We start from the raw sequence: 22,527 nt of genomic DNA, 5'->3' as shown, positions 1-22,527 counted from the left end.
TGCTTGAAAGTAGCATCATACGATGTTCTTCTCCCCTTGCCTTCTACTCTTGTCTATTGGCGCAGTTATAGGCCAACAATAATGTACGCAATGCAGAATTATAACAGGGAATAGTTAATTTTAGTTCTTGTTGTTGCGGTCATCAGTCCAACCGGTCGTCAAAGACTGATTTGATGCAGTTCTCCATGCTACTCTATCCTGTGCAAGCCTCTTTATCTCCGAGTAACTACTGCAACCTACATCCTTCTGAATCTGCTTACTGTATTCATCTCTTGGTCTGCGTCTACGATTTTTATCCCCCCCCCCCTTGGGTTCCTCCAGCACTAAACTTGTGATCCCTTGATGCCTCAGAATGTGTACTACGAACGGATCCCTTCCTCTAGTCAGGTAGCGCCTCAGATTTCTTTTCTCTCCAGTTCTATTCTGTACCTGCTCATTAGTTACGTGATCTACCAATATAATCTTCAGCATCATTCTGTAGGACCATATTTCAAAAGCCTCTACTCTCTTCCTATCTAAACTGTTTTATCGTCCATGTTTTATTTACCTACATGGTTACACTCCATAAAAATACTTTCAGAAAAGACTTCTTCACACTCAGATCTATACTCGTCGTTACAAATTTCTCTTTTTCAGACACGATTTCCTTGCCATTGCTAATCTACATTTTATATTCTCTCTAGTGGGACCATTATCATTTACGCTGCGACCCAAATAGAGAAGCGTATGTACTGCTTTAAATGTCTCATTTTCAAATATTTCTGCGTCACTTGATTTAATTCGGCTCTATCCCATCATCCTCGTTATGCTTTTCTTCGTGTTCTTCTTTTGCCCTTCTTTCAAGACACTGTTAAATTGCTCTTCCAATACCTTTGCAGTGTCTGACAGAATTACAATGTCACTGGCAAATCTCAAAGTTCTTATTTCTTCTCCCCGATCTTTAATTTCTACTCCAGACTTTTCTTCTCAGAGTCACGTGAGAAACACCAAATAAATATCAATGATGTTGCCGGTGAACGGTGGATTCAAGTTTGTCCTCGAATGTAATGCTCCATCGAATCTTATGTGCACCCTAATTTTGAATAGCGCATGTGGTAAAAAAAGAAAAGGTGCTCATCAGATTCGCGAACCACGATGTATATGTAGTTAATATCATTATTTCGGATAGTTTTCTTTCCTTTCTGTAATCAGAAAATCTTCTAACAATCAGGAACATCATGTGTTTATTTATTAAAACAACGTCTCTTTTTCATAAAGTGTGTTAGAACAAAATTTTTACCCATACACGGTCGTCATCAGAAGTGGAAAATCCTGAACTATCGTCCACTCACAATTTTTTATTGTAGGCAACACTACTCCGGAGTACCCAGAAATTCATGCAAGACTTCCTAGAAGCCCAAAAGTTTAATACATTTGAGATCATTTGTGAGTCTACATACATTCACAACACAGTCTGTGTTCCGCATCATTTGTACATTGGGCTACATATGCATATCAAATGCAGAAAAATATAAATGTTTTCTTGGCTGAGTCATGTATGATCTATTATTATTATGATTCAGATCTGGATGACAAGCTATACTCAACAGTTACTTCTAGAAGTCAGGGCTGATATCAAGGCACAGTGTTCACGAAAGTGAAAATAAGAACTTAACATGGACATACACATACCAGTATTTTTAAAATGCTTGGCAAATATTAGTTTCGGCTTTGTGGTTCAGATCTCTCACTAGTCTATGAATTATCACGTTATTTCATTCACAGATTGACGATCACAGCTGCATGTCGTGGAGACATCTTAAGATCTTTAGCGGCACTTTGGGATGTTCTCGGGTAAGTTCAGAATCTCTACGTCTCCCTCGGGTTCCTCATTCCGGAGACCTTCAGGGAGTTTTCGACTACTTCCGCCGAATCGGGCGTCCATCTCCTGGTTGATCTGCGCGAACGTCTTGCCCTTGGTCTCGGGCAGCAGGAAGAAGGTGTACACAGCGCCGCACACACACAGCACGGAGAAGGCCCAGAAGGACCAATAGGCGCCCACGCTGTCCGACACCACCTGGAACATCTTCTTCAGGAAGAAGCCGTACAACGCTATAACCGTCGTGTTGATGGACGTGGCGGCGCCCTTTACAGACACGTGGTATATCTCGCCTATTATCGGATAGAGGACTGACCCTGCTCCGAAACTGAAGGAGACCTGCAACACAGTTACAAATTTTGCAACAGCGTGCAATGGTATGTTGCTCTACCAATAAAAATGTAAAGGTAGGTTCTATTGTATTGTATGGAACTGGGGACCTAGAAACAACGAAGCTTCGTCCTCGCCGAAGCCCTCAGTGGCTCACAACATTCACCCCACCGCCGCTCCACACCGAACCCAGGGTTATTGTGAGGTTCGGCTCCTAGTGGACCCTCCCCTTCCTCCCTCGTCTCACACCAGACGAGTGTAAACCCAAATGTTTGCGTGGTAGAGTAATTATGGTGTACGCGTACGTGGAGAAAGTGTTTGCGCAGCAATCGCCGACATAGTGTAACTGAGGCGGAGTAAGGGGAACCAGCCCGCATTCGCCGAGGCAGATGGAAAACCGCCTAAAAAACCATCCACAGACTGGTCGGCAGACCAGACCTAGAGACTAATCCGCCAAGCGGAATAGAGCCGGGGACCGGCACGTCTTCCCGCCCGGATAGCACTGCGTTAGACCGCACGGCTTACAGGGCGGGCTAAAGGTAGGTTATGTAAGATCTGTACTGCCGACTACCTGCTCAGTTTCGTGGCATATTTCGATGAGATGATTAGTTCTGATAAAGGGAGAAATGCTCTCATAAGCAGTCACTGAACAATTTGCAACGCGCTTCGAAGGCTTTGTTTCGCCTTCTGATGACAATCTTGAATTTCATTTCCTCGTCACACTGCTGATGGACGCAAATTCGTTAAAGATCTAATTGATAACATAGAATAAGCCGTCTTCAGCACTGTACGCACTTGTCTCTTAGGTTTACTGCATAACACCAGCAGCTTAGTTACATTTTGTTGTATACTTACGGCAAAGAATTCTGAAACAGAACTTTAGTATGATCAATACTAAACTTTTTAAACGTTTTATGCTGGTTTGAAGTTACAATATTCGTAAAGAGCTGTACATTTAAATACAGACTTCTCCAGGATGCTACCGCAATGTACAGAAACAGTCGGAAAAGCTTGTAACAGTGTTGCATGGTAGTCTGTGCTGAAAAATAATTGTTAAGAAACAAATTCGACACTTTGCGCCGTTTTCGAGTTAATTAGCACAAATCCAAGCAGTCTGGCAGAAATGGTGTCGCCAAACGTGTTCTTTGTCTGGCTTCTTAAAAGAGAACAAGCCAGCGATACAAAAATTTGACTTGGGACGGTAGTAAGGATTGAATCCGAGCCAAAGGATGAGCAGTCTCTTGCGCTATCATCTGTACTATTAGCACGACCGTCACTTATTTTACCTGGCCGGCCGCTTGAATCTGCTCGCACAACGGCCTGATTGGTTAGCTTCAGTACTAATTAGCTCGGAAACGGCGCAGCGAATCGAATTTTTTCTCAACAACTATTTCTCATCACAACCTATCCTGCAAGACCCTTACAAGCTTTTCAGACTTTGTTTTAACCATCCTGTATATTGTATATCCCTTGAATGAACTTGGACAGGTGTGGCGAGACGATATTATGTAAAAATAGTGGCGTACTAGCGGGCAGTAAGTGCGGATAAAACACACATAGTGTTACTGGGGTGTAAAAGAAGTAACATATAAAATTAATAAAAAAAACTACCTACAATGGTGTCGAATTCGTATTCCGGTGTTCATAGAGTATTTCAGACTGTTTACGATGTCATTTAAGGCCAAGTTTAGATGGTAATAGCAATGGAATCCTCTATCACCTTGTGGAATAACTAAGGGGGCTAGAGTATTACTCCCGTTTCTCTATTGCTTGAGAAAAAGGAATAAAAAATAATCGTGCACACTGTGCAATAATCAATTGCTAACAACTCTGATTATGTATACGATATCTTTACGTCTTTTTCCTCAGTCGTTTTCTTCCAATAAACAGCTGTAGTCAGACATCGTGCTGCGCATACGCTGCAGCATAATATTATATAAAAATAGACGTTTCTTACATTGAAGCCAATCATGGCAGCGAGTGGAACCCAGGCGAAGGCAGAAGGGACGTCTCCTTGTACGTCGTTGACGTAGAAGTAAGCGCCCTCAACAGCGAGGCAGATGCCGCAGGTTACGAGAGACACCATGACGAGCGTCTTCCGACCGAACCGGTCAATCACTAACGACGCCCCGACGCTCGACAAGAGCTGGACAGAGATCTGCATAATAGAGGACAAGTTAGGGTCGAGTTCACTGCCGCTCATTTTGTAAATCGTATTCGTGTACGTCGACAGCGCTATAGCACCGGTGGACATTTGCAGTATAATGAACCCTAATGTTACGAGCAGTGTCCGACGATGCACTGGTATGGTCAGCAGGTCTTTAAGCTTGCCTTTCGTTTCTTGCTTCCGCCGTATGCAGTCATGCATCATTTCTAGTTCCACCTTCAGCTCCTCGGGACTGAGATTTCCCTTTATTTTCTGAAGTGTCTTGACAGCGTCTTGTTCCCTGCGCCGCATTAAAAGGAAGTACGGTGATTCGGGCATCCATACAAAGGTGATGAAAAAAATAACGGGTAAGATTGCGCAAATAGCAGCGGCATTTGTAATAGACAAGTAAGGACCAAGGCAGTAGATCAGCAAACTGCCAGTATCCGTCAGCACATTGTGAACAGTTATGATTGTTCCTCGTATGTCGGCGTCGGCAATTTCAGACAGGTACATGGGCATCACGGTGTTGATGAGTCCGCCACTGAGGCTGCCGATTGACCTCGCGGCAAGCAGCATGCCGAAGGACTCTGCGAAGGCGACCATCAGCCACCAGACGAGGAGGGGCACGGCGGCGGCCAGCAGCAGCTTCTTCCGGCCCACGCGGTCCACGGCGAACCCGGCGGCGAATATGCCGACCAGCATGGTGAGCGAGTTGATGGACGCCAGCCACGAGCCCTCGTCAGCCGTCAACGGAACGGGCGAGTCCTCAGACTCGAGGATGAGCAGGGTCGGCGCGGGCCATCCGATGAACGACCCGTACGACGCGTAGATCAGTGTCGCTACAACACACAGATAATGTAATTCGCCGGTGCCCCTTCAACACTGGAGACATTTTTCAAAACACGATATGTGAAAAAGAAGTCTGTTGAAAGGTTTTTACAGGTTTCTAACTGAGTACCCAATGTTGCCCAGGTATGTACTTTACTCCAATCTTCTGTTAGTTCACCTCACTCTTCCTTCTCTCTCTGTTCACTTCCTCCTCCCCTCCTCTATGTCCATCTACTCCAGCCACTCTCTCGTCCATCTGCTCCTTCCCCTCTTTGCCCATCTGTTCCTCCCTCTCACTCTCCGTTCGTTTGCATCTCCCCCCTCTGTCCATCTGCTTCTTATCCCTCTGTCCAGTTCCTCCTCCCTCCTCTGTCCTCCTAAACTCCTTTGTCCCCTTTTCCCCTTTGTCCATCTGCTCCTGCCTCTCCCTTTGTCCATTTCTTCCTTCCCTCACTCTATCCATCTCTTCTTCCCTCTCCATCTCTCTCTGTCCGTCTCCTCCCTTCTCCCCCATATTTATGACCAGCTCATCCTTCCCCCCTCTATCTGTCCATATGCTGCTAGCCCATTCCCTCTGTATGTTATTGTTCTCACAGTATTTCTTTCCAGGTAGTAGGTAATATGTGTACCAAGTTCTGTTGAAATCGATCCTGGGGTTTAGGAGGAGCTTTTTACTCTGGACTTTGACAGCGTACTCATATGTCACACATTTTTCACATATGTTAACATATTTCACACGTGTTTGTGCAAATATTTCAACTGTATCTCTAGTGAATTTCGCCCTGCAGTTTCTTTCTCACACTGGTCATATCTGGCGAACTATGTGTCATACAACAACATAATTGTTTAGATTCATCCAGTGATACATGTGCATACTGTCTACGGAATCTGTTGCGAATAGACTTAGAAGTGAAGAAGTAATAAATCAGAACGTCATGCATTATACAGCTGTTTTTCACGCATCTCAGTGTGTGGCACAATATCTCACGAACTATAGCACAATGCTTTATTTTTGCAAGTATATTCAGTGGTATATTTGAATACTGTCTGCAAAATTTGTTGCACGCAGAGTTAGAAGTAAAAGCTCATGCCTGATGCCGCAGTTTTACTACAAGAGCAGCGAAAACGAAGTAAGCGTAAACGTTTCTTCCGTTCACTATTTTGTGGGGCGTGTCAGCTACTAGAAGTCTCGTAAAGTACGAAATCATGTGTGTGGGTGGTTGCAAGTCACTAAGAGCTCTCATTCTCAAATACTGGATGAATATAGTCTCCCTGTTTGTGTATCGCTACCTACGCGTCTTTCGCACCGCCACCTCTACTCCTACTCTTTTGGGAGGTAGGTAGTTCTTACCCCGACAGTGGTTCTTTCCAGACAGTAAGTGATATCCAGTTTTGGTTGAAATCGATCCAATGGCTTAGGAAGAGATGTGGAGGATACGTACATTGATACTTTATAATTTCATAATATGTGTGGATTAGTGAGAAACTTCTCCATTTTGTTGTTCCCAAGTAATTAATAGCTGAACAGAGACGTTTATAGAATATTCGTAGAACTTATCCGTCCGCTCTTTCAGGAAGCTCTATCGCTGAGAATTAGCTTTCAGCACGGCACAGAGCCTTTTATGAATTGTACTAGGTATTTATAGAGCACTACCCAACACGTCCAAATCATCGTGTCTAATGGTCAAACTGTTAGAGTAAGTAAACAAATAAAATGGGTAAATTAATTCGCTGTCTAGGGATCAAGTTAACTTTCAAATAATAAACAGCCATTGGGAATGAAATAGCAAGATTTGTTCGGTGTTTGTATGAGGAGAAGGTGCAATAGTGTTCTACTCCTTGCCACAGGAGCTTGGTTCCTGGCATAGATCTTCAAGGTGTCCATAATTAAAGTTCCACTTTCAAAACGCCGTTGGAAGAGAACTACTGCTCATAATTACATCAAATTTGAACAGCATATTTTGATGCAGAGGGAACACTCACAGAAAAAACTTAGATTTGACCAATAGACAGCGCTATGTCAGATTATGCACACCAAAAAAACGCGCAGCACACGGCTGTTTCTCACTTTGCACCCGAGATTCCCAACGCGACCATCTGCAAATTGGTCGAGCTATTTCACAAGAACAGTGACTATTTGCTGATGGCCCTGCAGAAGTTCCAGATACTCGATGGTATGAAAAAAGGTATTGGTCTGATGTATGCCAAGTGTCTGGAGAAAGTAATTACAATATTCGAAAAGACACATTTTTTTGAACTCCAGTGTGACAGAGGCAGGAAAGTAGTTGATCCTACGCCTGTCGCAGGTGTAGCCACAGCACTGGGGTCGAGCGTTAGTGTGTACACATGCAGTGTCTGCAGGCAAGGTGCATTAAAAATTACGAAACATCCTGAATTGATGACCATACAAAATCACCCATGTTCAATAGTTGCTTCCTGTTGGTCTGCCAGCAAGACAAACGATCGCTCTCGAATTTCCTGCTCACATGGAAGTGGCCTGTGAATGGTCATGGAACATTCTGTGAACAAACGAAGCCCATTTCCATATCCAAGGACACGTCAATACGTACAATTGCGTAATACGGGAAACGGAAAACCCGCACGCTCATCAACCGGTAGGACTTCATTCTGCAAAGGTCACACTGTGGTGCGGGTTGCCGGCATCATTTATCGAAGGACAGAATTTTTTCTTTGAGATGAGTCCTACTCGTCCTGTTGCGACTCATTAATCATTTGTAGCCGACCCCAGCTACGTTAAGGCGCTTATAGTGCCATCTATTGATAATTTTTTCCCCCGTAACGTTTCCCCTTCGTCAGTATGACGCTGTTCAGATTTGACGTCACCCTGAGCAGCGGTTGTCTTTCTGCAGCGCTTTGAAACTGGAACTTCAACTATGGACGCCAACTGCCTTCCCGCAGAGGTAACAGCGGGTCCCGTCAGATCGCTGAAGTTATGCGCTGTTTGGCTTGATTAGCACCTGTATGGGTTACCATCCGGGTCTGCCAAGTGCTGTTGGCAAGCGGAGTGCACGCATCCCTTGTGAGGCCAATTGAGGAGCTACTTGACTGAGAATTAGCGGCACCGTCACGAAAACTGACATCGCTCGAGAGAGCGGTATGCTGACCACATGCCAATCCGCGTCCCGTGACGCCTAAGGGCTGAGGATGACACGGCACCGTTGGGCCTTCAATGTCTGTTCGGAGGGTGTTTTTTTCTTTTTTTAAACAACTATGCGCACCCTGCACATTACTAGACTGGCAATAATGTATACAGCATCACTGGAATCACTGAAGTCAGCACTTTGCGCTTGCTGTCATATTATGACTCTAGGGGTTGTGTAAACAAATGTTTGCGTACTGATAGAACAGTCGTAAAAATGGGGATAGAGTTTTGACATACTGGTCAATGCGTGCAGTGTGTTGGGATGTAATTTTTCGTAAGGCAGACGGGAGACATAAGGAACGGAATCTGTTTCAGTGCATGTTTGAATAGAACACCTTTCGTATATTTGATTTTGTACTGTGTGTAAACGTAAATAATTACATTACAGTTTGTCTTGCCTGAAGCACCACCTGTCTTCAAATAGTTTATGTATGAGTTAAGGGTTTTAACAAATCTAGTACCGTACTGACCCAAAAAAGCCGCACTTTTTACCTAAATTCCATCCTCGAAAAGTTACGCTATGTTGTGTTTTTACACACAGTTGCTGTACAAAAATGAAGTTCATTTGCAACAGTAAAACTAGCGTCGCTAGCCGAAAGAGGGAACAAGGTATTTATTACACAACAATTCTAACTCTTGCTGGTGTTTTATTGGCTTTAACATGTAAGTAGGCCGTTTAGGTTTTTTTAGTGGTAACGCCGTCGCCACGTAGCGCTCTGTATGAAAATCACTGGCTGTGCCGTGTGCAGCCTGTGGCTGGTTTGCATTGTTGTCTGCCATTGTAGTGTTGGGCAGCGGCAGCTGGATGCTAACAGCGCGTAGCGTTGCGCAGTTGGAGGTGAGCCGCCAGCAGTGGTGGACGTGGGGAGAGAGATGGCGGAGTTTTGAAATTTGTAAGACTGGATGTCATGCACTGCTATATATATTTTGACTATTAAGGTAAATACATTGTTTGTTCTCTATCAAAATCTTTCATTTGCTAACTATGCCTATCAGTAGTTAGTGCCTTCAGTAGTTTGAATCTTTTATTTAGCTGGCAGTAGTGGCGCTCGCTGTATTGCAGTAGTTCGAGTAACCAAGATTTTTGTGAGATAAGCGATTTGTGAAACGTATAGGTTAATGTTAGTCAGGGACATTTTTTTTTAGTAGAGATTTTTGAAAGTCAGATTGATTTGCGCAAAAAATATTGTGTGTCAGCTTAAGCACAGTCTTGTACAATTTTTCTAAGGGGCGTTTCAAACATTGTGTAGGTCTACCGGCATTGTTTCCTCAGCTTATAATTCAGTTTCGATTAGATGCTAGTAAGAAAGCCTGATTTATTACGATATGAACGACCATTTAGAGCGAAAAGCAACATCAAGCCAAGGAATTCGGCGTAGCTACGATGCAAGCTTCAAGCTTACCATTGTCCGCTGTGCCAAAACCACAACCAACAGAGTGGGCTAAGGAGAGTATGGACTGGACGAATCTTAACGTGTGACGTCGGATCGCTTCAGAACAAAAATGAAAGAAAGCAGTTTCAAAGAGGAAATCGTTCAGGGAGCGAAATGAGCCAAATAAGCGGAAATCGAATCTAAGGTTGTTTCCTATGTGCAAGATAAGAGGAAAGATGGTATACCTGTCTCACGGAAATTATCCAACTTTAAGCCTTGGAATAAGCAAAAGCCTTAAATGTACCACAACGAGAGTTTCGTGCGAGTATTGGTTGGTATCGTCACTTGATGCGGAAAATGGCTTTGCTTTCCGACGAAGTACTACGCTATCAAAGAGATTTCGAGGAGAAGCTGGTCAGTTTCCAGCATTACGTCGTCCAGTTGCGAAAGTGTCACTCATAACCTTTTCATCAGTTTGGAAATGCTGACGACACACCAGAATTTTTAACTTGCCAAGCAGTACGACAGTAGACATGAAAGGAGCAAAAAGCATCTCATTAAGAGGAACTGAGGATGATGAAAATAGAATTACTGTGGTGTTAGCTCTTATAGCCGATGTGGAAAAGTTACCCTTTTATGTTATTCTGAAGAGAAAACCCATGCGCAAAGAAAATATTCCTATGGGTTTATAGCCCAGTATGTAGGGAGTTTTCCACTTACATTAATTGTATCAAAAGATTTTTTTCTGTGATTGTTTGGTGTGGTGTGGATGTGCCAAATCTAAGTTTTCGACCTCGAAAGTGGGGGGGGACAGCTTTTGGTGGTCGAAAAATCTCGAAATTTTCGGACTCTTTCCTGGTTTTGGCTTATAACTCGAAAACTGTCCATATTTTGGAAATAACCGTCCTATATTGAAACAAAGAGAGTGAAATCTTGCGTCGATTAAAAGAAAAAAAAATTGAAAATGAATCCAGAAGTTAGATTTATATGGGGATCCAATAAATAGCAAATGTTTCCAACTTCGCGAAAATGTGCGGCAAGTGCATGCACTGGTGGATCACATTTTGCAGTTGCGGGACGCCAGTTTCAGAATCTCCTGGGGAGCAGGTTCTTTCGTTATAGGAATTGGAGTGAGTACGAGACTGTCCCATCCCCATCCTCATTCAAGTGGACCTAGCGTGTTTCCCATCCGCCACTAAACTTGGAGGAATGCTCTGTAGCTGTGCAGATTTACAGCAATGAGTGCTAGAGAAGTCGGAGTAAGATGAACTTCACCTTTGTCGACATCTTCACAAAAAGATGATGTCTCAGCTCATTGATGCTGTGGGTGGTCGTTGTCCACGTGCCATACATTGATCTTCTCCCCACAACTTTCTCTCACAACACTTTGGTAGCCGTACACATTGGCTGATAGATCTGAACTGAAGAGCTCGATGGTAAAACTAAGGTTAGGGAGTAGGCCACCCCCCCCCCTTCCATTGGGTCCCCTTTAAGGCACAACGACATGCCTACATGAGGGAACAGGCTACCTGTTCTCCACTTTCTGCGATCCAACTCTTCGTCCCAATTCCTCCTCATCTCAACGTTACGAAACAGCTCGCCAAGCGCCATCCTTTGATGTGCACATATTCACCTGTTCATTGAAGATATAAGTCATGTGGGATTTTCTTCAGGCAGAAGTATTCTGGATGACCAACTTTCCTAAGTTAGAAATAAAACCCAATTTTTTCATATGTATTTAAGTGGATGTACAAGTTGGTACATGGAAAATACGCGTTTAGACCTAACGTAGCTATTCAATTATTAGAATATATATTGCGAACAAGACACCAGTAGTACTAGGCGAAAATTACCAAAAAATTAGATTTTCAAATTCTCACAAAATTCCTTAAAACTAGTTTTATATGCGTTCAGATGCCACATTATATCCTCAGAATTAAATCAGACTTGTAGACATCAATAAAGAGCGAAAACTCAATAGTGTGAATACAGGATTTCCTCAATTTTGCTTTATGTGTAGAAAAAAATTCAAAATTGGCCCAGTTCGGGAGAACTGATGCTTTTGGAACTCATGGCTTGATGCTATACACGGTGTTACAAAAAGGTACGGCCAAACGTTCATTCCTTACACACAAAGAAAGAAAATATGTTATGTGGACATGTGTCCGGAAACGCTTACTTTCCATGTTAGAGCTCATTTTATTACTTCTCTTCAAATCACATTTATCGTGGAATGGAGACATACAGCGACAGAACGTACCAGCGTGACTTCAAACACTTTATTACAGAAAATGTTGAAAATATCCTCCGTTAGCGAGGATACATGAATCCACCCTCCGTCGCATGGAATCCCTGATGCACTGATGCGGGCCCGGAGAATGGCGTATTGTATCACAGTCGTCCACAATACGAACACGAAGAGCCTCTACATTTGGTACCGGGGTTGCGTAGACAAGAGCTTTCAAATATCCCCATAAATGAAAGTCAAGAGGGTTGAGGTCAGGAGAGCGTGGAGGCCATGGAATTCGTCCGCCTCTACCAAATCCATCGTTCACCGAATCTGTTGTTGAGAAGCGTACGAACACTTTGACTGAAATGTGCAGGAGCTCCGTCGTGCATGAACCACATGTTGTGTCGTACTTGTAAAGGCACATGTTCTAGGAGCACAGGCAGAGTATCCCGTATGAAACCATGATAACTTGCTCCATTGAGCGTAGGTGGACGAAACTAAAATGAGCTCTAACATGCAAATTAAGCGTTTCCGGACACATGTCCACATAACATATTTTCTTTATTTGTGTGTGAGGAATGTTTCCTGAAAGTTTGGCCGTACCTTTTTGTAACACCCTGTGTACAACTTTTAAGCAGGATGGGGGGGGGGGGGGATGAGGGGGAGAGGACAGTATTGACAAAATTTGATGTTTGAAAGTTTCAGCACATTTAAAATGTATACAACACAGTTTTTGTCAAAGTTGGAAAAATTTGCTGTTTTTTGGATCCCCATAAAAATCGAATGACTGGATCAATTTTTAATTTTTTTCTTTTAACCGACGCAGGATTTTATCCTCTTTATTTTACTATAGGGTGATTATTTCCAAAATATGGACTGTTTTCGAGTTATAAGCGGAAAACTGGAAAAAGTCCGAAAACTTAAAATTTTTTAGGCCACCAAAAGTTTTCCCACTTTCGAGGTCGAAAACTTAGATTTGGCGTTCTCACACCATACCAAACGATCCTAGAAAACAATCTTTTGCCAGAATTAATGTAAGCTGAACCACTTTTTGGATCCTCTATGTACTAGGCTATTAGTGATTCGCTGCCAAGATAAACGCTAGATGATACCGCAATATATGGTTGACTATCCACTGTTTGGAATCGCAGATCTGGCACATTGTTTGCTAAGAGAGTCATGTTAGTTTTGAGTGCTTTTAAGAGACATCTAACAACTGAAGTAAAAGATAAACTTGTTGCCCTAAAGACAGATCTTGTCGCAATACCTGGAGGAATGGCTTCAAAACTACGGGTACTAAATGTGGCAACAAGCAAACCGTTCAAGGACAACCTGCGAATATTGTATTCAGATTGCCTCTTGGAAAGAAGACCATGTCCTTACAACATTTGGTAAGACAGACAAGCCGCCTGTCACACTTTTATGTGAGTGGCTTCTTACATCATGGCCCTCAACACCGTCAGAGGCCATCATGAAGAGTTTCAAGAAGTGTTGCATATCGAATGCGCTGATGGCACTGAGGAGGACGTACTATGGGAAGAGAATGAAGAAAATGGTAGGAGTGAGAGTGAAAATTGTGAAGTGAGTACGGGTACTGATAGCGATGAGACTAAATAACATGAAATACATTGCGAACATTTTGTATCAAATGTTAGAACAAATGTTTTCGATACATACCTATGCCTTACGTGTAAGTACAAAAAAACTTTTGGTATTTTTTCTCCTCTCAATTAGTGTGCGGCTTATTCTAGTGCATTTCTTAAAAATGTCTTCCTTGAAATTTAGGGGTGCTGCTTATATGCGTTGGCGGTTTATTTTTGGGCTAATATGGCATTAACAGAGGTAGGTTAATGATGTGTTTTTAACCTATGGCTCAGTCACCTTGACCTTAGTTATTTTACTATTGTTTCTTATTTCGTAATAATTACGATGTTTCAGGATTCAAAGAAAAAGGAAAGATCTAATGGACGCCTGGGTAAAAGCAGTTAGCAGGCGAAACTGGTCACCCGAAAATGATTCATGTGTTTGTTCCCCGCACTTTCGTGAAGAAGACATGAGTCTAGCTGGTCAGACGATGAGACTTCGAGAAGTCATTGTTCCGTCTGTATTCTCTTCGTATCCACCGTATTTTCAGAAAATGGTCGCCTGATGGAGCCTCCTGTTCGTGAAGATGCTGGTGATAACAATTTACAGGCATTGATAACGGTTTATCGTCAAGTTATGATGAACTTGATATAGCTAATCCGCCACGACGCAAAACGGAGCTGTTGGAAGAGCTGACGGAAAGAAACATAGTTAATGAGTCGGCAACGATGAACGAAATCTCATGTAGGGTCAGTAAGAAGTCGCAGAGAGTCTTTATTTGTATGTTAATGGCTATGAAAGTTTAAAAAATGTAAGAACAAAAAACTTGTATTATTCTTCACTATTTACTATTTTCTCATACATATAGTAATGAGTCAAGTTGCCTTAATGGTGTTACTGTATTCATAATGATATGTTGCCAGTTTCGGTCAACTTCGATTTTTCTTCGAATAGTATGCACTTTATAAAAGTCCTCCGATAAGTAGAACGTGACGTTTGTCGTGGATAACAAGTGGCTTTACTCATTTGAGTGTTCTTACGAAAATTACCGTTTGCTTTAGACGTGTGTATATGTAACTTGATGTTCTTCTCACAACACGATTTTACAATATACGTGTTAAACTCTACTAGTATGGAAATATTAGCTAAACTGTACAAATTGTTTAGACCACCTCAAAAGCCTACGTCATTTCGTTTCGGAAAATCGTAGTACGAGGGCTGTCCAGAAAGTAATGCACCGCATTTTGTTCCGAAATGCTTCAAATGGCACTGAGCACTAAGGGACTTAACTTCTAAGGTCATCAGTCACCTAGACCTTAGAACAACTTAAACCTAACTAACCTAAGGACATCACACACATCCATGCCCGAGGCAGGATTCGAACCTGCGACCGTAGCGGTCGCGCGGTTTCAGCCTGTAGCGCCTAGAACCGCTCGGCCACCCGGGCCTGCGCGTTTTTTTTTCTCAGCTGACAACAGTGCTACGTATGCGAAACATTAAGCCTAGTTTGCCGGCCGGAGTGGCCGAGCGGTTGTAGGTGCTACAGTCTGGAACCTCGCGACCGCTACGGGCGCAGGTTCGAATCCTGCCTCGGGCATGGATGTGTGTGATGTCCTTAGGTTAGTTAGGTTTAAGTAGTTCTAAGTTCTAGGGTGCTGATGACCTCAGAAGTTAAGTCCCATAGTGCTCAGAACCATTTGAACCATAAAGCCTAGATTACACGACGACATAGGGTTGTGCCACTCGTTGTGTGGAATAAGTTGCACGCAAATAGTTTTATATTTGACTGTAGACACGGCGAAACCAGTACGTAATTCAGTTTCATAGTTTTGTGAGTTCCTGAGTCGTGTCTGAAATGAAAGTTTTGGCAGCTGCACGTCGCACAAGTTGAGATGGAGTTAAAGATTGTTGCGTGGAATCGCAGCTTAAGAAGAAAAAAAGAAGAAGAAGAAGAAGAAATGTATTCCGATTCGTGACAGGATGGAGAAAAGAGGTGACCTCTGTTGCTCAGCATCCAACCTGAAATACACTCCTGGAAATTGAAATAAGAACACCGTGAATTCATTGTCCCAGGAAGGGGAAACTTTATTGACACATTCCTGGGGACAGATACATCACATGATCACACTGACAGAACCACAGGCACATAGACACAGGCAACAGAGCATGCACAATGTCGGCACTAGTACAGTGTATATCCACCTTTCGCAGCAATGCAGGCTGCTATTCTCCCATGGAGACGATCGTAGAGATGCTGGATGTAGTCCTGTGGAAAGGCTTGCCATGCCATTTCCACCTGGCGCCTCAGTTGGACCAGCGTTCGTGCTGGACGTGCACACCGCGTGAGACGACGCTTCATCCAGTCCCAAACATGCTCAATGGGGGACAGATCCGGAGATCTTGCTCGCCAGGGTAGTTGACTTACACCTTCTAGAGCACGTTGGGTGGCACGGGATACATGCGGACGTGCATTGTCCTGTTGGAACAGCAAGTTCCCTTGCCGGTCTAGGAATGGTAGAACGATGGGTTCGATGACGGTTTGGATGTACCGTGCACTATTCAGTGTCCCCTCGACGATCACCAGAGGTGTACGGCCAGTGTAGGAGATCGCTCCCCACACAATGATGCCGGGTGTTGGCCCTGTGTGCCTCGGTCGTATGCAGTCCTGATTGTGGCGCTCACCTGCACGGCGCCAAACACGCATACGACCATCATTGGCACCAAGGCAGAAGCGACGCTCATCGCTGAAGACGACAAGTCTCCATTCGTCCCTCCATTCACGCCTGTCGCGACAACACTGGAGGCAGGCTGCACGATGTTGGGGCGTGAGCGGAAGACGGCCTAACGGTGTGCGGGACCGTAACCCAGCTTCATGGAGACGGTTGCGAATGGTCCTCGCCGATACCCCAGGAGCAACAGTGTCCCTAATTTGCTGGGAAGTGGCGGTGCGGTCCCCTACGGCACTGCGTAGGATCCTACGGTCTTGGCGTGCATCCGTGCGTCGCTGCGGTCCGGTCCCAGGTCGACGGGCACGTGCACCTTCCGCCGACCACTGGCGACAACATCGATGTACTGTGGAGACCTCACGCCCCACGTGTTGAGCAATTCGGCGGTACGTCCACCCGGCCTCCCGCATGCCCACTATACGCCCTCGCTCAAAGTCCGTCGACTGCACATACGGTTCACGTCCACGCTGTCGCGGCATGCTACCAGTGTTAAAGACTGCGATGGAGCTCCGTATGCCACGGCAAACTGGCTGACACTGACGGCGGCGGTGCACAAATGCTGCGCAGCTAGCGCCATTCGACGGCCAACACAGCGGTTCCTGGTGTGTCCGCTGTGCCATGCGTGTGATCATTGCTTGTACAGCCCTCTCGCAGTGTCCGGAGCAAGTATGGTGGGTCTGACACACCGGTGTCCAGGAGTGTAATTTGTAATTCTTTGAATTATCTTAGAATTCCACCAGCACTGTTAACGTTTCTTCTAAATAGAGTTAATTATGTGATAAGGAATAAAAATATTGTAATGCGTGAAGCACTGTCGCCAGAACTGAAATTACATATCACATCGCATGCATTACAATCGAGAAGACTCGGCATGCTATAAGATGCGGTTTTAGTTGGTGACGACGCTTGGCATTAGCACGAGTAAGTATTAACTGTAATAATTATTAACATTAAAATCAGTAATTATTCGAAGCAGGCCGCATTAAGAAGAGAAAGGTTTGCAAACTACTCTCTTGTAGATAGATCTGTACAGTGGCAATATTTCAAAATTCAAACTTTGTGAATGGGGAGCAAAGCACCGACGTTTTAAATAGCTGAATATCTAATGAAGAATGCGGCTTCTTGAATTTATATAGCCTTCCCTCCTGTCAACAATATTCCTTAAAAAGGGTGGGCCAACTCAAATGATGGGATTTTAGTCTTGTAGACAAGAGTATTTCTACAGCTAGAATTACATTTGCTTGTATTTTTTCATAATTCAGTTGTATACGTGCTCCTAATTCAATAAACTTTGCCCTCCATCTCAGATATTGTTAAACTATTTATGTTCTGATAGCACATGAACGTCTCAGTAGCATCAATATTATGCTTATCTTTGTAATCAGTATCACTGAAATCCCACAATCACCTACGCAAAGCATAGGTATGCAAAAAGTGAACATTATTCTCAGTTCCCCACTTGATATTTCAGTTTATCTACACTATACGAATATACATAACCTCCAAACTCATGCAACTAGTGTCGCCAAAGTTGGAACACGCTGAAACTGTTTAGTTTCACCGAATAGTTGCGCAAACGCGCGGCGCGCAAGCGCAGTGGCCGGTAGCGCATTTGCCTGCGACCTAGTGTCGTCGTCTAAACTAGGCTTTGCGTATATATTATCTGAAGTCTTCTGAGTGAGCGCGCCAAGTTTCCGTCACTTCCGACGGATAGCGTAGCTGCTACAGATGGGCAAACTGAAACACTTAACTGTTTCGAAACAAATGAAACAGTACAATGCAATGTTTCGATACGCTGTTTCGAAACAGTCAAACAGTTTGTGTTCTGTAATCTAATAAACCTACACATTTCATAATCTTGAATGACTTCTTTATAAGTACGTCCATATAAACACAAATGAGGTGCGAGAGCGCTGATCATTTCGCAGAAAGTCATCACTATCACTTTGGCGTCTTGGCAGTTTCGTATTTCCTGCAGCAAATGCGCTGCTTTCGTGTTGTGTGACTTTCTTACTTTTCAATTGGCTGAGGACAGCCATAGCTGAAGACAGAAGAACCACCACGAACGGAAATGGAGGTAGGAGAAAACTGCAGAAATAACGAATATGCTACTGGGATTCCCACATTCCGTTAGTATGGGTAATACACCTATCCTGCTAATTTCCATGCACACAAAGGGAATCATTGTGGATAATAGGCACAGTGACTGTAGACTCTCAAATAACGCGAAATAATTCGAATAACTAACAAAATATAACAGAAAAATTTTATTTCCAGTTGTTTCGAATCCTTACTATAAAGTCACCATGCTTCCCAGCCCTACCCGTTCACCATTACACTATCAGTGATATGTCAAACAGATTGCTTGCAACTATACCTAGATAAAAATTATGTATATGTCTAATAACTGTCACTCTTCGCCTTTTTTATTCAAAATGTTGTTGGCTTTCTTGCGTTTCTTAATACGATTACTGTACATGAAAAGAGAAGCGTATGTTATAAAAAAAAGTCTAATTTAATCGAATGATTTTCACATATTTATTATTTTGAATGTGAATAGTATGCGTTGTTTCATTGTTTGGTTAGTGTTTATGAAGCAGATGTTATGCCATTTTGTAATAGGACAGTCAGCTAAACCGAAGCTTTATTTCCGGGTATCTTAAGCTTAATTCTCTTGCTTTTCAAAAAGATTTCGACACTCTTGAAAGTGTTTCATGAAGTGTTATGTTGTGTTTCAGTATCTGTGCCGAGCCCGAATCTCGTGCGACACAGAGCGGAATGAAACATCACTGTTTCGATACAATTAGTCCGTTCGAAGCGCAGGTGGACTGAAACAGCCTTATTTTGAAACAACGATACAGTTTCTGTGTCTGGCTCTAAATCGAATCTGGTGCGGTTATCCGAGACAGGGCGGAATGAAACACCACTGTTTCGAAACAGTGAACCACAGTCGTTCCGAAATACTGAAACAGTTCCACGTATCGATACACTGTATCGAAACAGTGGCCAAGCCTAGTAGCTGCAGTACAGTTTCAAAATGGCATCTGTAGGCGATATACCTTACAACCAACGTACCGAATTTCTCACTCCAGAGAAAGAAACTGTGGGGAATATCACTAACGCTTGTGCAAAGTCTATGGAGCATCTGCTGTCGACAGAAGTACAGTTAGTCACTAGGCATGGAGGGTGAGGTCATCAGAAGGCGGTTCGGCGCAGCTTTAGGACTGTGTTCTGGGTCTGTGAAGATGCGATTATCATCGATATGATGCCAACAGGTGGCACCATTAATTCAGAAGCATTCGTCAGCACATTAATAAAACTCAAGAAGAGCTTCCGGCGACTTCGACGCTGCGGCAACCCAGGAGATGTTCTGCTGCAACACGATAACGCTTGGCCCCACACAAGGCTGAGGACTTCTGAACACATCGCAAAACAGGGTTGGACAGAGGTACCCCAGCCACCCTCCAGCCGTGACGTAGCCCAGTCGCACTCGCTTGTTTGGGCCATTAAAAGGTGCCATTCATGGAACGCATTTTGAGGATGATGAAGATGTGATTCACACAGTGAAACACTGCCTCCGCTACCAGGACAAGGATAGGAACCGACAGGGTATACACGCCCTTGTTTTGCACTGGAGAAAGGCCATAGAATGGGATAAAGGTTACGTGGGAAAATAGTGTGGATAAAGAACAATTCTTTCGCGTGTGTAATTCTCATTATGTTCAATAAGGAATTGTTGAAGAAAAAAATGCAGTGCATTACTTTCTGGGCAACCTTCTAGTACTGTATACAAAGTTCTTGACGTTTGGTGAGGTAAGATGGCGGCGTCAGGCTTCAGTAATAGACGCACCTTTTCCAGTCTAATGTGTGTGTCTGGTCATAATAATTCACTTGCTAAGAGAGACATGCGTGTTAAAGCACCGCTTCCGGGATGGGGAGATGCACTGGTCCCAGACAGAATCCTCTGGCAGACTAACAACGAGGGTTGAATTACCGACCAACGTGGGAATGGTTTTTAAGTGGTTATCCGAAGCTCACTAGGTTAATACTGGGCTGGTACGCAAGTTCCTCCCCAGTTACACCATTTGAACACATTTAGAAAATTTTCGCTCACTTTCATATGAAAGAGTGCATGCGGACAAATGGGAGACACACATTCCATTCTCAGGGTAAAGGGGTGCAGACAGGGAGGGTATCCAGCACACTGTTTAAAATTAACCATGCTATTTTTGGAGTATTGTATGGTAGTGAAACATGGACTGTGGGAAAATAGAAACAGAAGAGAATCGAAACATTTGAGATGTGGTACTTTAGACGAAGGTTGAAAATTGGGTTGATTGATAGGGTGAGTAATGAGGAGGTTCTGGCTAGAATTGGAGAATTTGTGGAAAACGCTGACAAGAAGTGACAGGATGATAGAACATCTGTTAAGACATGAGGGAATGACTTCCATGGTACTATAAAGGAGCTGTAGAGGGCAAAAAGTGTAGAGGAAAACAGATATTGGAATACATCAAGCAACTAATTGAGGACGTAAGTTGCAAGTGCTACTCTTGGATGGAGTGGTTGGCACAGGGGAGGGATTTGTGGCGCGCAACATCAAATCGCTTCGGAAAACTGGTGACTCCAAGAAATAAAACAAAAATGCTAATTCCGTTCCTAAGCATACCAGCACTGCGCCAGTGCGAGACTAAGGCACAGGATAAAGAAGAAAAAGAGTCATGATTGTACCAGATGGTAAACTTAAACGATTTGATATTTAAAGAAAACAAAAACTACTTCCAAAGTGTGGAGTGGTGGACTGGGCTGATTCTGCGCATTATTCCTAAGGAATATTCTTAACAAAACTCTCAAGACACATTTTTTAAATATCACATATATTAAAGCAGTGCCCCATTGAGAGAAATCTTCACAATTTGCTTAAGAAAACGGAATATTGATTTTCTTTAAAAGTTCTCAATACTTTTAAAAGGATGAAATGAAGTTGCGGGTAAGCCATCAGCAAAATTCTACTACTACAAATTATCCCCATACATTATGCGTATGTTTCTGGCTGTCCCCGCTGTTTTTACCCTTCTATTGGACTCAAACAGAGGAATAATATGTCGAAAATGTTCAAATTTCTCCACTTGGCACTCCATTTTCCAGTATGTAAACTCAAATAGCAACAGTGAACTACAAACAAAAAATAACAATCGATAAATAAACTTATAGCACCAGGAATACCAACATGCAAAACAAAAGCGCTACGAGCTTATACAGCAACCTATTATATCACGTACGCATCTGTCGGCTGCGTGAGGGGCGCACGTCGTCCTGCGGTCGAACCTCACGCCGGGGGGCGAATAAAACAATGAGATCACGGCTCTCCACTCCCCACCCGCCTCATAGCAGCTGTTTTTTGTCAAAATAATTAAGAAGATCCCCAAATCTAAGTCGAAAGGTATTTTTCCCAAATGCTGGGTGCTTTTGTAAAATTCAGAATAAGTAGTTTCTACAGTATGTCACTTGGTGATGCTGAATGTAAGACTAATAGTCATAAAATTAAAGACGTTGTCACCACTATAGAAGATTTCATTTTTGATGTGTATTCCACTCACATTAAGGACGAGGAATCAACCACTGAAGAATTACTAGGTAGCTTAGTTGGAAACGGAATCAATAGAAAAAAATGGTTCAAATGGCTCTGAGCACTATGGGAGTTAACATCAGTGGTCATCAGTCCCCTAGAACTACTTAAACCTAACTAACCTAAGGACATCATAACATCCATGCCCGAGGCAGGATTCCAGACTGAAGGAATCCGTAGAACTTGGGACTAGTGATTAAGTACTTAGTGCCACTGATAACACTCACATAACGTCAGAATCAACTGTCTCTGGCTGTCAAACATGATGGGAAAATATATAACACATGAATATAATTTTCGTCTGAAATTTCTAACTTGAAATCGGAAATGAAACAGGACATTGAAAATCAGTTTACACACTACCGAGTACAACTGGATTAACTTGTCGATTCCTGATTATAAGTTATTGCTTCGAATACCAACCAAGAACTTACAGTAGTGTGACAACTTTGTGAAATGTGCACACTAAGAGTTTCAGCTGAGACTCGAGAAAAACTTGGAAGCAAATGAAAACGCCTATCACACTTTTTTCGAACAGACGGAGATAAAGCAAGCTGCACACTAGATAACTATGTATCCAGGGTTATCTAACATTCGTACTAATACAAAGTGTCCCAAAATAATATATACACTGTTTAAAACGGAATATCTCTTTAA

The 22,527-nt window shown here is 43.2% G+C and overlaps 1 protein-coding gene across 1 annotated transcript; it reads right to left on the bottom strand.

The window, feature by feature from the left end:
- Positions 1–1,807: 1,807 nt before the first annotated feature.
- LOC126267257 (facilitated trehalose transporter Tret1-like) lies at positions 1,808–22,134 on the bottom strand. Its single transcript, XM_049972358.1, has 3 exons — positions 22,098–22,134; positions 4,146–5,176; positions 1,808–2,197 (listed from the first exon to the last, which is right to left on the bottom strand). Exons 1-3 carry the CDS (start codon positions 22,132–22,134, stop codon positions 1,808–1,810), a joined length of 1,458 nt encoding a protein of 485 aa, XP_049828315.1.
- Positions 22,135–22,527: the final 393 nt, after the last annotated feature.

The sequence above is a fragment of the Schistocerca gregaria genome, chromosome 1 (assembly GCF_023897955.1).
Source record: "Schistocerca gregaria isolate iqSchGreg1 chromosome 1, iqSchGreg1.2, whole genome shotgun sequence".
Lineage (NCBI taxonomy): Eukaryota > Metazoa > Arthropoda > Insecta > Orthoptera > Acrididae > Schistocerca > Schistocerca gregaria.
This window is presented reverse-complemented; position numbering and strand designations above follow the sequence as displayed.

Excerpts from the sequence above, each read along its gene's own strand:
- LOC126267257 (XM_049972358.1), bottom strand. The coding sequence starts at position 22,134 with ATGTTTGACAGCCAGAGACAGTTGATTCTGACGTTAT. Across the intron at positions 5,177-22,097 it reads ACAGTTGATTCTGACGTTAT|CGACACTGATCTACGCGTCG; the intron begins GTGAGTGTTATC and ends TGTGTGTTGTAG. Across the intron at positions 2,198-4,145 it reads CTGCCATGATTGGCTTCAAT|GTCTCCTTCAGTTTCGGAGC; the intron begins GTAAGAAACGTC and ends ACTGTGTTGCAG.